This window comes from Haliaeetus leucocephalus, unplaced genomic scaffold, assembly GCF_000737465.1.
Source record: "Haliaeetus leucocephalus isolate CR32 unplaced genomic scaffold, Haliaeetus_leucocephalus-4.0 Scaffold656, whole genome shotgun sequence".
In the NCBI taxonomy this organism is placed as follows: domain Eukaryota; kingdom Metazoa; phylum Chordata; class Aves; order Accipitriformes; family Accipitridae; genus Haliaeetus; species Haliaeetus leucocephalus.
In genome coordinates this window covers 11,920,610-11,941,285 of record NW_010973092.1, presented here as the reverse complement: position 1 = coordinate 11,941,285, position 20,676 = coordinate 11,920,610, and the positions used below count along the sequence as shown (strand labels likewise).

At 50.6% G+C, this 20,676-nt stretch overlaps 1 protein-coding gene across 1 annotated transcript in view; it reads left to right on the top strand.

Moving 5' to 3' along the window:
• The window catches only part of SH3PXD2B (SH3 and PX domains 2B), a 76,599-nt gene that overhangs the window by 21,967 nt on the left and 33,956 nt on the right, over positions 1-20,676 (top strand). Inside the window, exon 3 of the mRNA XM_010579073.1 lies at positions 11,730-11,805. Coding sequence (XP_010577375.1) covers positions 11,730-11,805 — 76 coding nt within the window. The remainder of the gene's footprint in view (positions 1-11,729; positions 11,806-20,676) is intronic.

Sequence of the window (20,676 nt, the reverse complement as noted above, 5' to 3'; positions counted from 1 at the left end):
GCTTCTCCACCGCCACGGGGGTGTTGCAGTGCTGCTGGATGCATGGCACCCCTTCTGCTCGTCTTCCCATTGCCTCGTGGCTCCCATACACCCTTGGGCGGTGAGGTGCTGCTCTATATTCTGGTATTAGCTAGGATTGCAACGTGAGCCATAACCTGCATGAAAAATGGTCTCCTTTATGATCTGGCAGCAGGAGAGCCAGCATTTTCCCTGTCTTAATTTCACCTCCCTGAGCTTTTCTGCCTTACTGGTAGCATATCTTGAGGCCTTTGCAGTAGGGGTGAGTCACTGAGTAGTGAATTATAAATGATGTTTATGACTGTCTTTACATAGCAGCATGGAAATTAGATCTTGGAGATTAGGTTTGGGAGGTGTAATTAAGGTTGGTGAATTTATTGTTTTAATACTGCCTTTGATAGAATATTTAGGGTTTGGGCAAGAAAAAGCTTTCATTTGAATCTCATTTTTCAGTGCCGATACCATATGAAATTAACGAAACCAGGTATTTTTTAATATGCTAGGTGCTGTTGTGCACCTTATGGACAATTCCTTGTGCTCCGGTTTTCCTCTGCAAGCTCAGCTTACTGATCATTTACCATCAACTGTGGTCTTGACCTTTTCAGAGAGGAAGAAGATATTTTGTTGTAGCAGACTTTGAGAAACGCCTCCCTCGACGAGTGGTATGGGACCCCTCTGGGGCTGATCCCCCCTCCCCAAGCTGGCAGCAAACCAGCCCATGTACCTGCGAGCTTGGAGTGGCTCTGGGAGGGCCAGGAATGAGGAGGAGGAGGGTGGAGGTGAGACCTCTCCCTGTCTTGTGCTGCAGGCAAAAGTTCCGTTGGTCCAACTATATTGTGCAACTTCACCCTTGAGTAGGTGGACAGCTTGCCCCAGGCACTGCAGAGCTGTCTTGATGGCTGTCAGTGGGGACTGGCTGAAATGTTCAGCCTTGCAGAGTGCAACTCCCATTTTGGTTTTTTTTGTGTTTTTTTTTCTTTTAGGAAAAAATATTGCTGAGAAATTGAGTCAATTTTGGTTTTTTAGAAAATTAAGTTGTGGGTCTTCCTCCATATCTGAGAATTTCTGCCCATAGAGCTGCAGCTGGCAGCAGGCATTGCCCCCTTTCCTGCCCTGGGGAGCACTGGGGTGTGGAAACTGCCAGCACCTCTGGTAGGAGCCCAAAATCTTGGAGTTCTCACCCAATCTCAGTGAACAGAAAGTTGCAATCCCGTATTTTTTAACTGCATGCATACATGCTGAAAATGGCTGAGGAAACGGCCACTGAAGAAGGCTTTGTGTCGGACATGGAGAGTGCCAAGCCAGCTGGGAAGCTATGCAGCTCTTCAAAATGGTGAGGTTTCTTCCTACTACATTGGGAGGAAAGTTAGTGTTTAAATTTTAGCAAGGAAAGAATCTCAGTTCAGTATGTGTAAAATGTTCTCTTGGTTTTTCAGTATTAATTTTTTTTAAAAAAAGCTTTCCCCTTGACGAGTCACTTAAAACATAAAGAAAATAATTTTAATTTTAGCCATTAGGTTTTACCGTTCAAATTGCAACATTAATTGAAATGGATACTTGTGTGCTGATCTTTCTTCTTGGCAAATCAGCATTTTCCAGTTCCCCTCCTCTCACCCTCCCACCCCTCTGCCCACCTCTAGGAAATAAAAAAGTCCAGCTGGAAAGTTCCCAGGGAGCTCTGAGCTTTCTGTCTGGGGGTTGACTGCTTTCCACCTGCCAACAGGTGGCTGCTTTAAGCCCCAAAACCGTGGTGGTTTTTTATCAGTCAGTGAATTTGGCCAGAGGCTTGTCAGGTTTTCTCTCTTTGTATCTCTGTGGTGAGATTACACTTGGAGAGGAGCTCTAAGATTAGGGTGCTGTCAAGGTATCGTACTCCTTAGAGGTTTAGTTATGCTGGAAAACCTTGGCATTGCTCAATCTCTGTCTATCCTGGCTGGATCCTAAAAAAGCAGGTGCAGTTCAAGGTATGCGGTTTGGGCTGAATTTTGTGTGAAATCTGCATTCTCGTGTTTAAATGCACAGAAAGCAGCAGAGTTGCTGCTCTTTGCCTGCTGCTGGGGCTCCTCCACGGTGCCTCTGTGTTTGCTGGCTCCGGGCCCTAGCAAAGGACAAATATCCCGGATTAGGATGGCGTTCCCCTTGGAGTTGCATTGCATCTTGCTTTATGCGGTCCCAAAGGCTCCCCGCAGGGCTCCCCATACCCCACTTCGCTGCTTGGTGCTCGCTCAACCCTTCCCTGTTAAGTGCATTAAGTCCTCCATAAGCTGGAAGGGCCGATCTCCTCCATCAGACATCACTTAACGGCAGCATTCTGGTTTTGCAGTAAGCGGAGTTTCTTGGCGAACTCCAGCCCTGTGGCGAGGACTGTATGAATCAGAAGTGCCCCGAGTCCTTCTCCTGCCGTCGTGCGGGTGGTGGCAGTGCCAGGCTCCTGCGCCCGCCCTGGTGCTTCCCCGCAGCGGCTGTGGGTGCGCGCTGTCTGCAGAGGCTTCCTGCCCGGTTTCGGGTTTTGGGCGCCACTGAACTTGGCATCTTCAAATCCCACCCTTCTATAAATGGAGGAATACCAGGGCAGTGTGCTCCACGAAGGAGATGCGCTGCTGGAGCAGGAGGAGATGGGGTGGGGATGATGGTGGGGACACTGGTGGGTTCATGCAGGAGCTGGGCTGGTTCCTGCTCTGCTAGATAGAGTTTTATTGTCAGGCAGGAGATGGTGGAAAGGAGCATGGTCATGCTAAGGACTAAAGTGTATCTGTTTCATACAGAGACCCTGGTTTTGGCAGTTAAACCTCAGGGGGTTGCGGTGTCTCATTTTCCACCTGTGTAATTGCGCTGGCTGCTATGGAGCTGGTCTTGATGGACACCACCATGAACCCAAGCAGAATGAAATCCTCCCTCACGTGGAAATAAAAGTCTCTCCACATTGGCCTTTCTGCTGACTGTGCTTGCTTGGAAAATGTTTTTTTTTTGTTTACGGAAGGAACAGCAGGGAAAATAGACGGTTAGCAAGAAGTCTGATGCAAGAGGAGGCTCGTGAGGCTGGTGTTTCTGACCAGCAGCGCTCTCCTAAGTGGTAGCACTGCAGCTTTTGCAGCCCTGCCTGTAGCTCAAATGCCTCCTCCTTTGTCTCATCACGTTTGGGCCTGCCACAGATTTAAAACTTTGCATTAATTGCAGGGAAGGAATGTACGCCGGTCTGCTTCTCCTCATCTGCTGGAGTGGGGAAGGTTTCTGGGAAGGGAGGGGTTGAAGAGAAATCAGATCATGAGCTGTTTGGAGGAGAAGCTAGGGACAAGTCGTCCTGAGTTTTTGGCAAGCGTGTAGCTCAGAGTGGGGTGACATGTGCGTAAAGTCTCTTCATGACCGGTCACTGAAGCCTTGACTGGGGGTTGCTTCTTGGTGTGATCTGGTAGGAGTGCTTGAGCACAGCCCTCCCCCTTGCTGCGCCTCGGCTGCTCAACACATGAAATAGGGCAAATATGTTGGTATTTCTCCACCGTTATTTCCATTTCCTCCACAAAAGCTAAATCTCGTGACTTCCCAGTCTTCTGAGCACGTCTACATTGGGATGCTAGAGAGGAGGATGTGGGTGAACACGAACCGTCCTTGTAGCCTTCCCTACGGCTGCTGCTGCCGTGACAGCTCTGGCGATGGTTGTGGTGGTGGTTCTGTGGTCTTTGGCACCAGGCTGGGGCAGGTGGCACAGCTCTTCCCTGCTCCCATGCCAAGGCTCCTTCCAGGGATACTTCCCCGTGGGACACAGCCCCAGCTGAGCTGGAGGGACATTCCCATGGACGGGATGGGGAAGAGGAAGCGGCACAGACCAGCATCACCCCTGGATATTGCTGCTTTGTTCCCAAGCACGTCTACCGGCAAGAGTCATTTCCCATGGCTGGGTCACCATGGCGAATTATGGATGCCGTACTGGTTGTTTGGTAGAGTTAATGCTCTGCTACTGGTGCCTGCATGGAGTGCTGCAGCTTTCAGTGCTCATCTGTGCAGTCTGGGACCTGCCTACCTGGCCTGATGCCATCTAGAGGCTGCAATTATCAGAAATTAAGTGGAAAATGGATTAGTGAAGTACTGTAAAGAGAATGATGACTTCCAGGATTCAGCACCAATGAATCAAACATAAAAAGTAATATATTTTAATCACCCAAGAAGCAGACAGAGGGATCAGCAGCTCTGTGAGGAGGCTGTGTAAACGGAGATTGCTTGGTGCTCTTCTCCAAATTTGAGGTTTTCTTTTTCTCTTTTTAAACACTAAACTCTCTCCTTAGTCTATCCCAGAGATATTCTTGACAGGCTTACAAAAGGAGGGAAAGCAAGCAGTGTTTTTCAGGAGTTGTTTGGGCCATCCAAAAATGGATGGTGATTTTTGGATCCCACTATCTCAGGGTGTCTCACCTGGGTTTTGGGAAGGTGCAGCTTTGCCCTCTTGTTTCCTTCTGGGTGCCTCAGAGTGGGTACCCAGAGCTACTTGTTGCTTTTGAAAACATACAGATTTCGAGTGTCTTAAAACATGATTTTTTTTTAATGCTCTTGGAAATGTGCTTTGTAGATGAGCACAGAACAGACACAGAAAATGCTGCAGGAGCAGGGTCTGGCTTGACCAGAGAGGAATCTATCCGGAGATGAGGGTATTTATCTTTGTTCTTCCATGACTCTCTTGCCTGTCTGCTGCAATTAGCACATGGTGTTTGCTGTGATGGTGATATCAGCGACAAGAAACTCCCATTCTCTCATCACTAATGAACAAACATGGTAACCTTTTAGTGATTTCTGGGGATTTAAGTTTTGAGGCTGGATGATAAAACAGAAGGCTCCTTACATTGAGGTTACTACAGGCTTTTAGGGGTTAGGCGCTTGGGGCCAAGTGCCTCCTTTGCTGGGAATCCCAGCAGCCCCGGTGAGCATGCAGTGCCCGTCGTGGTCTTGATTGCTTAAGCTGGAGCTGAGCACCACTGAGGTTTCCGCTCAGAGAATCAGTGGGTCCTCGGGCTGGAAATGCCTCCTGTCCTGGGGAGTGGAAGCTTTTCACCCACTTGGTTTTGGAGGACCGTTGCACTCGGACCAAACCTAGGGATGCGAAGCTGCCGTGTCCTCCAAGCCCCCGCGTGCAAGCAGAGCCTGCCAGCTCCAAGGGTTTGGTCCTTGTGGTTTACGGGGAAGCACCTGGGGTAGCACAGACCCGGCAGTGCCTCGGTCGTGGGCTGCCTGGGGCTGGGGGGTGCAGCCTTGGCGGAAGGATGTGTCCTGCCCAGCCCCGTGCCCGCTGCCCTCTCCGTGCCTGGGAGCTATTCACAGGCACCAACGTCTCCCTCTGATAATGCTTCCTGTGATTTCACAGGAAATTTCTCTTGCGGTGGCAGTTGCTGCCAATTTGTGTAGCCCTTTTTTCTCTAACCTCAGTGAATTCTTTTTTGTCTATTGCTGAGTGATGCTTAAAGTTTTCCATCAGGTTTTCACAATCCAGCCTCAGTGATGCCATTTCCTAGGGCCGAGGAGGTCAGGATTGCCTCTGCCTTGTAATGTGTAAAATGCACTTGAACTGATCCCCTGCACCAGAAGAGCCGGGACTGGGGAGAAACTGCGGTCATCAAGAAACCGCTCAGTGGTGCTGCCCTTCAGCTCCCTTTACTGTCTTGGAACACCCAATTTACTTTGGCCATTGAACGGGCATTATGTGGTGCCGCACCAGTGGAGTCCTTCCCCACGCTTGACCTGAGCTTGGCATCACCGCGCTTGGGATCTGAGCTTGCTCTGCGTTGGTCCTTCTGTCTTCTGGGCTGTTGCGTTTTCCCCCCCTGTTTCTTCACAGATAGTCCAGGGGGATGCAGGGAAGGTGCCTCTTGTGGGATTGCAAAGAGACTAAACATCAGTAGCCTGTGAGCCGCTGCCAGATGTCGTTCTCTTTCCCAGACTATCTGCTTGGCAGATGTTCCCCAAACCAGCTGGCTGCAGGGCACGAGGGTGATTTGATCTGCAGGAGCACATTTGCAAAGTCTCTGGTTCTCGGCACGCAGCCGTGTCCCTCATCACGTCCCCATGGGACCAGGGTGCTGCCGTAACGGCAGGTGATTGTCGGACCTGCGTCCCTTTCCCACTGCGTTTGGGGATCAGTGGGACGCTGTTCCCTGGTGGATCAAATTTGGAGGAGGGCTCTTCGTCCCGTAAGAGACCTGACTAATGCAATGCCCTGCTGAGCGCGTGGAGGTCAGGGCGAGCGGTGCATGTGCATGTCCCCATCTGGAGTTCGACACCACAGGGACAGTGGGGCACACAGTGTGCCTGGCTGCCCGTGGCATTCCCCCTCTCGTGAGGGATGGGGCCGACCGGGAATTTGAGAGTGTGGGATGAGAGCAGGCTTGGCTCAGACCCATCTTTCCCCCATGGCAAGCTGCTGCCTTCTCTCAGCGGGAAGGCTGTTGCTCTCACAAAGAGTCTCCTGTGATTCTGCCACCGTGCACTCAGCCGGACTCTGAAGCCTTTTGTTGAACTTTCTTTTTTTTTTTTTTTTTTTTTCCCCTTCGGGTGGTTTCAGAAGCTGACTTCTCTGCTCCGGATAACGGACGTGTCTGGTGGAGGCATGGATTAGGTCAGCTCACTTGCTAGACCAAGAAGGAGGAATGTGGTTTTACGCCGAACCTCCGTCACGCAGGCAAAGCAAATCCTGTCAATAGGAGAAGGGGGGAACTTCCCTCGCCCCATGCCTGCGATTACAGCTCATGGCCTGGCTCCGACATCGGCTCCTGGTGTTGTGCAAGAGTGGAAGAGTTTGCTCTCCTCGCCTGGGTATTTCATCATCCCCCTGCCCGTGCTGGTATATCTTGCTGTTCAGCGATGTGAACTACCATCCCCTCCATAAGTTGGCAAAGACTTGCTTTCTCTTCTGCAGCCCTCATACGTGCCACGCAAACCCTAACACTCAGTAGTGGAGAGCCTGGGCTTTAGAGCAGCTTGACAAAAGCAAATCGCACAGTACTCCAGCTGCAGAGGACTTGCTGCAAGAGTAATCCTGTGCCCTTCTGGTTCATCATTATCGGGGGAAGGCAGGACCTCTGTGTTTACCATTTCACCCTGACATTTTCCTTTCTGCCAGATCAGATTTAAATGAAAAAGAATTTTATTTTTTTTCTCACCTTTATATTTTAGAGGGGAAAACTTTACCTTATTGTGGAGAGCAGAGAAGCAGCAAAGTGATGACACACCTTATTACCTACTGGCATTTGGCTTGAGGGTTTGCTTGGGGTTTTTTTTTTGCAGAGACTTCTCAGAGTTTGATTCCGGCTGGGAAGCAATACGGCCCGCTCGCAGGCTGTTAGGCCTGGAGCCCTGCTCCTCCAGCAGATGTATCCCTGTGGGGTTACGCTGTCTGCATGGTCTATCCCTCTGGCATTACACCACGAGCTCTTATTTGGGCAAAGCCCTTCCTGAACGCTCTGCTTCCCGCAAATACTGCTGAGAACATACATTCCCCTCTCCCTAGGATCCCCTGCAGCCCGCAGCACTCTGATTCAATTAGGATATTATCTTCTGAGTTTCCTGTTAATGAAGAAGCTGTCTGCCAATGTGTTAGCTGTTGATACAAAGCTGCTTTTGAAACGCTCCCTCTCTGCGGGTGGCCCTGCCGGCATTATCGCCTGCCCTGTTAATGGGCACCTTGGCCATGGGGACAGTGTGTTCCCACGGCGTGCATAGACCTTCAGCCACGAAAGACTCGCTGCCTGGACATTTCTGGGTTAATAAGAAAAACAGCTAATTGATAAGATAAATTGGTGGTGGAGAGAAATGTACCGTAAGCTGACATGGTGTTGTGGGGAGCCTGGCTGCGGGTTGGATACGCTGCTGGGGCATCTGTGCCCCAGTGCTGGCTTAGGGAGCCAGGGCCGGCAGGGATGTGATCACCCTCCCTGCTGCAAAGGAATCGCTGAAAAGTGTGATACAACAGTTTCCTGCATAATAAAAGCACACCAAAGTGCTGTAAACTGCATCCACTCCAATTTTTTTTTTTTTAGGATTCTGTCACAAATACTTAAAAATAACCTTGGAAGGCGAGAAACAATAGACTTATTGTTTCTTTTTCTCTTCATTTTTCTTTCTGACCTGGCTGAGTGCATTGCTGAGAGCGAGACTTGGCTTCTCTGCACTCTCCCGTGCTCAGCAGTGAAAGCTGTGCTCCAAAGGGCTGCGTGTCTTTCTGCCTCTTGCCTGCCCCGTCTCCCCGGGATCTTGGATGGCCGGGCAAGTCCTCCCTTCTGGGAATGTGATGTGAGCAGTTTTGTTTGGAGCTTGGATGGAAACCCTTGCTGCTGAGATGATTTGTGGGAGTCTCCCTGTGCCAACCGCCTCCCTTTCACAATTCCTTGCCTGCTGGGGAGTGCGTTACCCTGCCATGGCCAGGGAGAAGAGTGCTCTCCCAGGATACCTGCCCTGCCCTGCCTTGTCGCTGGTGTGCCTCAGTTTCTGCAGACCATCTTCTGATGCTTGTCTGTGTGTCCCTCCCCCAGGGATGTGGGGTTGCTGCACTTTTACCTTTTTTCCCATCCCTTTTCCAGAGTTGTGCCTGATCTCCTTGGCTTTCCTGGGCAAGAGCAGCATAATAACCTGTGTTGTAGTCCCTGTCCTGCAAAATCAGCAGGAGCAAGATGAGCCACAAAGGATATAGGGAGCCTCAAAACCTAGAGACGTGCCAGCTGCCTTCCTCCAGGTCTCTGATGGCATCCCTCAGGTCTGGAGCTGACCTTTTCCCATCGCTGTTTCATGCTTTTTTTGTGTGTGTTGTGCTGCGGAAGAGCCGTCAGCCCATGACCCACGGACTGGATTTCTGCAGATGTGTGCTCTCGTATCTTGCTAATGCAAACTGCCTGCCGTGGTTACAGCCGGCGCTGGGGTTGTTTTCTTTGGAGTCGGCTTTTTAGCTGTTCTTCAACCACAGGCTTATGCCTAGTAAAACTGATGAACTAGTATTTGCTGCTGCCTTCTCCGGAGCTGCGTGATGTGGCAGCCAGGCTGGGTGGGATCCATGAGACCAACCCCTCTGCCTTGCTCCTTCCCCACCTTCTCTTCTTTCTGTGCCTGCCGGAGGGTGCTCCAGGCACCTTGCAACCTCTTTTCCTTCCTCCAGCAAGAGGAGAGATAGCAGCTTGTGTGTGCACAGGCATAACGGTACCAACCCACGGCAGGCGGTGCAGGGTCTGGTCTGGCTGGGGTGTTGCTGGTGGCTCTGGGCTGGGCTGGAGCGGAGCAGGGTGGCTGGAGCGAGAGGGTCCCCGCGCCGTCTCCTGCTCGCTGAGCAGCCGCTGCAAGAGGCACTTTCGGTCAAGCAAAAGGAAACGGAGAACTTCTGGGCTGAAGTTCTGGCCAGGTTTGGTGGGATCACATGGTTGGGAGCAGATTTGGCCAGAGTCACAGCTCAGGCACGTGCATATGGGAGAAAACACAGCTTGCACCGTTTGTGCCTTGGAGGCTCATAGTGCTCCCGGGAGCGAGAGATCCTCAGCTCGCATTCAAAACCGAGAGGAGGGGAAAGCTTCCAGTGATTCAAGTATTGCGTTGCTTAACAGCAATCAGATGTGTGGCGTTTGCAACTTGTTTTGCTCACCCTTCGCCAGTCACAAGCTTTCCCGAGCTCTTACCCACAGGAAGAGCAGGGCCGGAGGCACCTCTCCGCCGTAGCGCAATATGGGTGTTTTACAGGGTAACGGGCATGTGGTGTCATCCTTTATTTTCGCGGACTGAGGGAAGAGCAGGAGGCCGTTGTGTGCCCAGGGAGGCTGGGGAAGCGGTGCTGCCCTGGGAGCCTGCAGTGCCTCGGGGAGGCGAGTCCTCCCTCGGCCACGCTCAGGCTCGGTTTGTGGCTGCTGGTAACGTCACCGCAGTCCCTGGTTATTGCTGACTCTGGACTAATTTTCTTTGTTACGAACTCTTTCAGATTTGTTTTGAGAAGGAGCTGTAAACACGGTCCCTTTGTGTTTAGTGTCATCCTTGTTTTGAGTTGTCTTGTTTTCATTCTGAAGAGAAGATTTGAGAGCTGCTTTTGGTTTTCCTGTTGTCTTTGGGAGTGCTGGGGGAGTTTTTATTTCTACTCAAAATGTAGGAAAAATGCCTCCTTCCTTCTGCCCCCTCTCCACCAAACCTCAAGAATTTTATCCCGGTGCATTGGAGATCCAAGAAAAAAAAAAGCAAGTGTTGCATGAGCAGGGGTTCGCAGGGCTATATTGACAAAAAGGGCTTTGCTTTGGCATTACAGCACTTTAAACGAGTGCGTGCAGCAGAGGAGCCCACAGCCCTTAGCTAGAAGAGACCTCCTGTAAAAAGCATGTGGAAAAATAGGTGCCAAAGAACAAGAGCCATGAAAACCAGGGAGCCGGGTGGGACACCCCCCCGGGGGGTGTCTGGACCCTGGCGTTTGGCCCTGCACGGACTCCCCGTGGTGAAGGGGCTCCCGAAGTTACGTGGCAGAGCAGCAGACAAGGGAGCGCGGCGTGTGTGTCGGGCTGCTCGGTGGTGCCCATCCTCCTGCCAGGCTGGGCGAGGGCTGTCTGCAGATGCCTCTCCTGGGATGAATGGCTCGGGCTCTCCCGTTGCTTAGTTTCCTCTTTGCAGGAAATACTTTAAATATTCATTAGGCCAGAAGAGAGTGGCTGTTTAGACTTTGTAGGTGCTCAGGACACTTCCTGGGCAGGTTGTCTCCAGCGCTTGCTTAATTATTTATGCAGAGCTCCGATAGGAGAGGGCAAGACCCATTTCAAATACCCTGGGGACCAACGAGCTCTTCAATGACAGAGCTCAGATCCCTGCCCCAGAAAAAACAAGGGAAGGTTTGCATCTCCCTCCCCTTCCTTCCAAAGGAGGGATTATCTGAGTGGTTGGATAGATGGCTGGGCATGCTCTTTCTCCTCCTCTGCCCTGTGTAAAGTGCAAAGCCCAATCCAAATGGTGTTTTCCAGCAAGACCAAGTAAAGCAAATGCGGAGGACGTGGATCCTGCCAGGGCATCGGTATTAAGCACCGTAGCAGCTGCAAGGAAGCTGTGCGCATGTGCCGAAGCACCAGTGCAGCCACGCAGCGAGAGCAGGAACTGGTTATCACCTCTCTTTGCTGACTAAACGTACTAAGTGCAGTTGCATCAGTTAGGAAATTATTTGTTTAATGCTGAAGATCCCATAAAACATCATCCCTCAAAGCTTGTGTAGCACAAAGCATTCCCCAAACTTGACGTATAACTTTATGGCCCTTTGCAGGCAAACATGAGTTGGTGCTGTGAGTCCAAGTCAGCTGTAGTCCAGGAACTGTGTCAGTGCTGTGCTATGCTTGAGCTAATAAGCTTAAAATATGCCTTTTTTGAGGAGCTTCTGAGATCTAGTGACAGAGGTCCATCAGGATGAAACTTACTAGTTGCAGAAATGCAGGTTACATAAATCACCCGTGCTGAGCAGAATGAGAGTGATGAGCAATATCGGTGGTGAGAAATGTCTTGAAAATAACAGTGGAGATGACGCTAACTAAGGTCTTGTGCTTCTGGCACTGCTCTGGATGTGCTTCCCTTGGTGCTGCGGGTTGCTGTACCCTGGCTGATGGTGCTGTGTACGATGTCTCAGGACGCTGCTGGTTAGGAGAACGGGCTTCGCCTCCTCCTGGGGAGAGTGGCCTTGTGTCGTGCAAGTTAATCACTGGCTTTAATCACCTTTCTTGCGTGTCCTTTTCTAGATGCAAATGCTGGACAAGTTTCCGATGGAAGGAGGGCAGAAGGACCCCAAGCAAAGGATCATCCCCTTTCTGCCAGGTAGGCGAGTGGGCTCCAGCAAAAACCATGCTGGTTTTGGCACGGCGGGAGCTTTTTCCCAGTCTGTGTGTGAGCATACATGTGCTTTAGCTCTTATCTACTGAGTCATCTGAGCAATAGCAAGTTCTTGGCCTGCACCGTGTCCATTAAAACATCTGTATTTGTTAGCAACGTGCCCAGCGAGTGTTAAACCCCTCAGCCATTCTCTCTCCCTCCAGAAGTCGTTAGTGGAGGACTTCAGCTAAGCAACCCCTCTTGCACAGCTTCTGCCTGGAGCAACCCCCACCGCAGCCTGCTTGTTTTCGGAAGGGGCCTGGCCAACATGGCACAAGGCTGAGGATGGTGTGAGGCTCCCCAGGAACTGCTCATACGCTGTTTTTCCTGCCCTGTGTAACTCAAAGGGCCATCCAGAGAGAAGGAAATAACAGTTGTATTCCACACATTAAATCAAGCTGATTGACAGCCTTGGCTTCCTCCTGTGGTGTTTGGGACTGGTTGCTCAAAGACAGGATTTCTGTGGCATGACGTGTGCCCTGCCAGCCCAACATGCAGCTGAGCGTTTGTGTGCCTGAGGAACAGATGCAATGGTCCGTTGCGGACTTTGTGGTGCGGGGGATTGCTTGTGGCTGCCCTTTGGTGCTGCTGGTATGGGGCAAAAGAGAACCCTAATATGCCTTGCAAAAATAACCAGCCTGAAGGGGCCCTGGGAGGCTTTCATGCACCCATAGCTAATGGCTTTGACCACAGAGTTGTCTTTACTCCCACCCCCAAGTAGCTAATGGGCATATTTAGAAATGTCATGGTACCATAATCGCTTCCAGTGACTGTCAGGTCCATTTAGTGCAGCCCTTTGTGCTGTGCTTTGCCTCCTGGCTTTTCTAGAAACATAAAGGCATTTAGTAGGCTTCATTTTTCTCTGACTGGCATGAAGAAAATCATTTATGTCCCTTTCTGATCAAGAGAATCTTGTCTGGGTTTCCCATAGCGGGATTTCTGATTCTGGCTTGTCCTTGCACTGTAACATCAGCAAACAAAGCACACCTGACATTAATACAGCAGAAAAGCCCTTGCTGTACATGTACTCCTGCCAGCAAGGAGTGGGGAGGAAAAATGGAAGCCAAATTGGCCAAGGGCATAACTTGGAAAAATTGGATGTACAGTTTGGCCATGCTGCACTCACAGAAAATTCCCACCAAAATTCTGCTATTTTTGGAAGGCAGCGATCAGGCTTGGGAAGCGTGGTTGGAGCACTGCTTCTCACAGCACACTCATCAATATTTGTTTCTTCTTCTTGGTGTTGAAATAGTTTCCCTTCGCTAACAGGCATGTCACTGGGATTTCCATTGGAGGAAAAAGGGGGTTGAAGTTGCTGGAAAATAAAGCCTGGCTGTTGTGTAAGAAAGCAGTTTTGGGGAGTTAGAATGACCGTCCTCTAGAGGGGCTTGTGCATTTGTCTGTGTCCTCTGCACAGATATTTTCCCTTTTGCTCTGGTCCTCTTTTTGCAACAGGATTAAATAATACTGTTTTCAGAAGTAGTCACACATTGACTTGGAAAACCGCTAGTCCATGCTTCTCCCAGAAATTTTTCTTTACGTTTCGTTTCTGCAGTGGCTTGCGACAGCTAAGAAGAGAGAGCCTATTGCCTAACAGCTGGTACCTGCAGCTTTACCACTTGTACTTTCAGATGCCAGCACAGGGCAAGGGGTGGTCTGGTGAGAAGATCCCAACACGGGATGGCGTTCTCCCTCCGAGCAGGAGGTAGCCACTTCAAAGAGATAATATTGCATCTACCTGTCCTCATGGGGCAGCTTCAGAAGCTCTCTTGCTTCAGGGAAGTTGTGTTATTAAGAAGTGGGAATCATGTTGCCTTTGCTCTCCTGCCTTTGCTGCGCATCATGGAGTGGTCAGGAGCTGGTGGCTTTCTCCGGAGCAGGACGGTGAGCTGTACCTCCCTAGGGAGATGGCTTGCAAGCTGTGTCTGCTTCTGAAAGAGGACTTCATTGGGGGTAAGGGAAGGCTCTTTTAGTAGTGGCTGGGTGTGCTAGAGGATGTGCAAAGCAGTATGGAGCAGTTCTTGGTCTTCCCAGTTTGGGAATGGCAATGGGGTTTGTTACTTACAGCTGAACCCAAACTTTGTCTCTCTCTGCCTAGGGGTGCCATCCAGGTGAGCTCGGTGCAAACAGCCTGGGTCTCTTTCTCTGCAAAATATGGTGCTCTCAAAATGCTTGGACTTGCTAGGGTTTTGATTATGTTCAGCTTCTGCGAGTACTGTAGTTTGCTCCCAATCCCATTTTGAGCAACATTTTTAGCATCTGAATTTCATTACCGGTGGAGATTTGGCTCCAGTGGTTTACTGACAGTATGCTGCTTTCTGGGAAGTCCGTTGTAGAGTAACATTAGACATTGCGGCCACTGCAGTTCTCAAAAATGTCTCCTGTGACCCTGTGCCTCCTGCAGCTCTGGCTTTCTTAGCAAACCCCTAAGCGTCCCAAACTCAGAGTCACGACCATGACCTGAGAAGGTGCCATCTGGGTTTGTCTGGCAGGGTGGTTTCCTGGAATGGGAAGAGAGTTCCATGATTACTCTGTAGTTATAATATCCAGCCCACGGGAACTCTGTTTCCTTTGTGCTGCTTCGTTTTGTTAATGTTTGCTTCGAGGATTTGACTTATTGGAAATTTCTAGAGACTTTGGGTCTTTTGAAGTTAGGTCTCTGATGGTATCAGAAAATGCTCTCGTAAGTGCAAGTCCTTCAGCCCACTCAGCTCTTCTGAGGTGGAGTCTTAAAGCTGGGTCCTCTGAAGCGGAGCAGAGCAATTGCACCTGAGGTTTGGGGCCAGGGGTTGTCCCTTCCCGGGTGTTGGCACCACGCTCATCCCGTAGCACAGCTTGGTTGGGGTCTGGTTTGCCCTGGCAGGATATTGCAGTGCTCCTGCACCGTGCCTGAAAAGCCTCTGCCACCATATAGGGGAATTTGAAGTGGACTCTTGGCTACTTTTGCTGGCTTCGAGCCACCGGCACGGCCTGCTTAGCTTCACGTGGTGCTGAGGATGGCCCCTCGCAACAGCTCGGGTGGCACCCAGCCCATGCATGGCATCGACTGTGGTCCCTGGAGCGGAGTCAGGAGCAGTTGGCGGGAGAGAAGAGACCTGTCGCTGCCCTGCCGGGGGGACGTCGTGCTGGGCAGCTCCGTCCTCGACTGCGGGAGTCCACGCTAAGGGTTACACGCGTGTTGGCTGGGAGATGGTGGTATGGAGACCCCAGGAAAGAATGAACTAAGAAAACAAATGAGCTCAGTTGGGCCCGCTGTGTAAGGGCTGTGCCAGATCTTTCAGGAAACAGCTTTTATAAGGAGAGTGAAGCCTTCCAAACTTCGTACAGCCCGAGTGGCCTGGAGCAGATCCTGACCAGTCTGCTTCACTGGAAACGTGAGCCTCAGCAAGGAGGGGTTGCCTGAGGCTGAGCTAACTTTGGCTGTAAAATTGCTTTTTAGGAAGCTTTAGCTACAGACAATAGCAAACTCCCAAGAAGGGAGGAGGAGAAAGGGAGTTCGGTGAGATCATTTTAAAAAGCAGAATTATGCCTCCTTTCTACTCCCTTCCCAGCCTGCTAACCTGCTTGGTATGGGCATCAGTGCTACCCACAAACTTTGGGACTTTTCTCCCAGAACAACTGTGGGGATGCTAATAGCTCCCCACAAAGGGCCCAGGAAGGAGTTGGAGGACAAGTCATCCATTTTCCAGCTACAGTACCTGACTTGCCCCTGTCCCATTGCATCTTCATCAGAGCTGGAGATGGGGCAAGGGCCCTAATTACTATTTTCTGCTCTAGCAAGATGGGCATCCCTGCTGTAGCACTGTTGAGCAGATGGTCCCAGGCTAGCTTGCAGCCCGTAATCAGTACAGTTGTGTTTTCTGCAGGGTTTCAGCTAACCTTGCTAATGTGCGGACAGTTTTACCCCAGGCAGGGCGCTGTGCTGGAGCAGTTGCTCTGCTTCTGACCTTTGAGCTATCTTTAAACAAACTACCTTATGTTTTTCTCCATTATATGGCACTGTAGGCCATAGAAGCAATGGCCTTGGGCACATTTTGCTCCTCCTCCAGCATGATCCCAAACCATGAGAGCGTAAGTGGCTGTCTTGACAGGGGTACTGTTTAATTCAGCTTCATTTCACAGATGTCTGGGACTCCATGCTTATGCTATACCCAGGACAGCCCCAGGGGCACATTGCTTGTCCCCCTCCTTTTTGCCAAGATATGCGCACAGTGCAGGACTTTGCCAAACAGATGCTAAGTGCCGGGCTCCTGGAAACGCCATCTCCCACGCCTGCTTCCCCATCCTAGGAATATCCCACGTAGCTGGCTGCTCCATGGGCTGGGACTAATTACATGTGCATTTGGGGCTGCCTTTTTTTGAAGTGAGTTTGGAACCTGTGCCAGGGAAAATCTGGATGTGATTTGAAAGGTGCAGAGAAGTGAATTCTTTCCGAGGCAGTGGGGTGGGGGGGGAGAGTGGGGGAGGTCTTCAGGGTAAAGCAAGAGGCACAGACCGTTTTCTACTCTTGGAATATCTGGCTTGGTTCGCAGCTGTGATCGGCAGGGTGATGTGTTTCGGGTTCTCTGCCCCTCCAGCTTGCTGGAGATCCAGTAACAGCCTCTGGCTCAAGAGGAGTCTCAACCATTTTGCTGGTTGAAATGCCTCTGCCTTGTTTTTTTCACCTCCTTACTCCCCAGTGTAACTTCAGCTTTGCCTGGAGAATTCCCACAGGAGGAAATAATTTGCAGAGCCCTGTTGCCCTACGTGTTTGTTTAGAGAGATTAACCCCTCTTGTGGCCTGCCTGCTCTATCTCAAGCTGCTGGAGACCTGAATTCCTTATCAGCCCTTTCCCCAAGCTCTCCTCTGACACTTCACAGTCCTTGATGAACGGCTGAGGCAGCAGGGGCCACGCTGCATCCATCACTTTGCAGCCCCCCCATCCTGAGCTGCTGCGGCACCCTTTGTCGATCAAAGTGACGCAGCTTTAATTAGCCACAAAGGGGGATTCTGCCAGTCCTGGAAGCTTTCTGGCACCAGAGGAGTTTTCATGGGCAGACAGAGTATCTTCAGTGGAGCTTCTCTGGCTGGTGCCAGCTCCGCTTCATGGGGGACGGAGCTTGTGCCCCCCCAGGGTTGACCTGCAGCGGGTGGTGGGCACCAGCCTCCTTCTCCTGCCCAGTTGGGTAGGAGGCAGCACACCAGTGTTACTTCTGCTGTTGAAGCCCTGAGCCCAGTGATGTGCAGCTTAAATGCAGAAGGGCAACCTCTGCTCTAGCAGTTGGATAGGAAGTAAAAGCCAGCAGATTGTCCCCGTGTCCCTGCCGGACTGTATCAGTGAAAGGACAGTCACGGTGGGATTTTGTGGGGGAAAGGAATGCGGGAATTGTGGCAAAGGAAGTTTTTAAGGACGGATTTGAAGGAAACCATGCCATGGCATGGCAGTGATTACAGGAAAACTCTCCTTAGGGTGAGGCACAGCATGGGACAATTGGGACAACAGCTCTTGTGGGACAGTGCTGGCTGGCCTGAGGTTAACAGGGACACACTGGATGGATTTGCTGCCTATTCATCATGTTGGATGAACTCCTGCTGATGCGTGGTGGGAAGAAAGGAGGAGTGCAGCTGCACTGGTGGGACATGGAGCTTTGTAACTGGGGAGCTTCATATCCCAGGAGGTTGCGAGGTCTGTCCACTGACTCATGGAGTCTCAAAACAGCATCAAGGTGCTCTGCTGTGGTTTTCCAGGTTTCCCTCCCAGCAGGGTGAAGAACACCGCCGGCTCCCTGCCATCAGCCCAGAGCTCAGGCCAATGAAAGAGAGGAAGCAGAAGCACTGGGACAATTTGAGAGCCCCAGCTGAGCAGAACATGCCAGGCAGGTCAAAAAGGGAGGGAGGGATGGGGTTGGACAGGGGAAGGGAAAAGCAGGCATGAGTGCCCGTAGCTGTCTTTCCAGGCTGCTTGCAAGGTCTCCCCCGCTCTGTCCCTCTTCTGCCCAGCTGGGGAGACAGGACGCTTGGCTGCCAACTCAGAAGTCCTTTGGATGTCGTCAGATGTTGGCTTTATTGTAGGCTGAGATCTTTTTGTTAGGTTTCCCCCCTTCCCAGTCCCCCTCTGAGAAACAGCTGGTGCCCCCAGCGCTGAAGTGTCTGTACTGGTATTTGCTTGGCTGTAAAAACAAACCAGGGTTAACACGGGGATAAAATGAGTAAACAAATGCTCTAGTCGTCAAGGGGAGCTGGAGACGTGGCTTCTGCTGCTTTGTTACTCTTGAATTCATCTTTTCTTTGGGTAGGTAAAAGCCTCAATTGCCTGGAAGCAGTCTCTGAAGAGCACAGCTGGCTTTGGCCGCAGCCCAGGCGTCAGCTCAGCGCCGTGTACGGCACGGGAAGGGCACGGTGCTGCTTCTTCCCAGGGCTGGGGGGGCCTGGGGAAGAGCAGCAGGGTGAGAATTAGCATCGCTTGCCCTTGGGTTTTCCTCCCTGTGGTGAATCCTCTGCTGAGGGCTGCAGCTTGTGCCCTGCCCCTTTCCCGGGGTGTTCATGGTGACAGGGGATGGCTGGGGTCTTCTCCTGGACAGCGCTGCAACAAAGGTCCTCCACCTGCCCCAGCTGCTTTCATGTTGTGTATAAAGCAGCCAGTGATTTCTGGAAAGCACTGCATAAAAAGCTGGATACTTGTATTATTTTTAGGTGGTTAAATTCAGTTTTGACTCTGATGTCCTGTTGATGTAGATATTTGTGGCGGCTTACTTTTTTTTAAATTTAACTAATCCTTGCTACTCCAAGGCAACCTTACAATAATAATCTGTTCTGCATTGCTTAATTCCCCCCAACAGCTGCAACCAGCCAATGAGTGTATGAAACGTGATATCGGGTATAGTCGGAGAGATGTAGACAGGGAACATCCACCCACTTTTGCAATGAAGATCAGTGCAGAGAGACTTCATTTACATTGATGTTTAAGGAGTTGCACATATTTCAGCTCTCTCCCTTTTGGTTTTATTCCCTCTGTCTCTAAAGGATGGGTTCTGTTGGTCAGATTTCTCCAGTCAAGATGCTGATGGAGAATAATAATACTCCCAGGTTACCCTTATTAAGCAGATGTGTGCAAAATGCCTAACTTCTGCTGGGAAAGGGGGGTAACATGTATAGCAAGCAAAGCACATGCAATGCTTTGGTGCATCTACAGTTATATTAATGTAATGTATAATAAATATATTCACTGGAGTAAAGTGTTGTATATTCTACTGAAGAAAGAACACTTTCTAAATTGTAACTGGTACACAGTGTGTCTTCAGAGCCATTGTCCTCCTCAGAGGCACCACTTTTTCCCTGTAGGTGTTACCAGGTTTTCAAGATCCAGGAAAAGCAGGCAGCGTGTCCTGGAGTCTGGGTACTTCTTGCATAGGAGGACGTGCCAGGGCAGCTGTTCTGTAGTAGTGCCTTATCTCTGTCTTCTTTTTCCAAAATCAGCTTACTTGACACATTCCCAGGTGATAAATGTTCAGTCTACTCACAGTTTTGTGTGTGTAAAGGACAGTGTATTTTACCGCACTTCCTTGTGCAGCGACTTTCTTGTGCTAGCAGGGAGGGAGACTCATTGCTCTGATTGCTCATGCATAACATGATGTATATAAATAAGAAAATCTAGTCATTTCTGAGTGCTTGAGTTGTGGCAAGAGTGAGAAGCTGGTGAAACGGAGCCTGCAGCAGCATGGACCTTACCAGCTGATGGAAAACCCCACTAATCAGCGAGATGTGCAGAATTGCCTTCCTTCACATGTCTTCCCCATGGTATTCCTCATGCTGATGTTGAGGCTGAGGGCAGGAGCACTGCTATGAGGCTGTTAGGAGTAAAGTAGAGCTGGTAGTTATTTTTCTCTTATTGGAGCAAATTTCGCTGAGTTTGCAGGCATCCAGGAGTCAAGGATCCAAACTGCATCAAGGCTGTCCTTGCTCTTGCTCGATACCATGAAAGCAGCTGTGATGGCTCCCCCTTCGCTGTCGCTCTGCATCTCTCACGCTGCAGATTTACTGAGTGAGCAGTTCAGCCAACTGGGAAACGTCACTATGGAAAATCAAATCCCAGAGACCTTGCCCTCTTTTCTCCTGGCATCTTTCTGTGCAGATGTTTCTCCTCACTGTTCTCCATGGCTTGCCTTTGCCTGGACCTAGGTTATACTGGGCCAAAGCTGGACTGTCGACCAAGCTCTTCTCTGCACAGTAGCTGTGTGTCAGGCTGCTTTTTGGAAGAGGCCAGGATAGCAATTATGCAACAGTCATCAGACTTGACTTCCCTCTTGCTTTGGCCATCTGCCCATTTTTTTGCCATGTGTTTCCTTTAAGATCTAGAGGAGCTAATTCTGAGCTGTCTCCTCCCCTTCAGAATGAAGGCAGGAGGAAGAGAGTCCACGTGGACAATTAGCAGGGCAGTAACCCAGTACCAGGCTGAGAGTCGTTACGAGCTCCTGGAGGCAGCCAAGAAAGTGTAAAGCAGACAGCGCTTAGAACGAGGTGTGGGTGATGGGCACCATTGCCTTCACTGTGTCCCCTGGAGCTACAGCAATGAGGGGTGCAGATAGAAGATGAATAATGATGTCATGCGTTTCTTTTGCATTATATGGTCTTTGGCCATGTGAAAAGCTCTAGTGGACAGCACTGTTTTTCCCATTTTGCAGATACGGTCTAAGGAAAACATGCCCAGGAAAATGTTGCATCTCATTGACCCAGCAAGTTGTCCATCTTTCCCTTCCAGGAGGGAAGTGGTTTCCCGCGCTCTCTTGCTTTTGAAGGCAAGGATTTATATAGCTGTATTTGGCAGTGCTGAAGGGTCT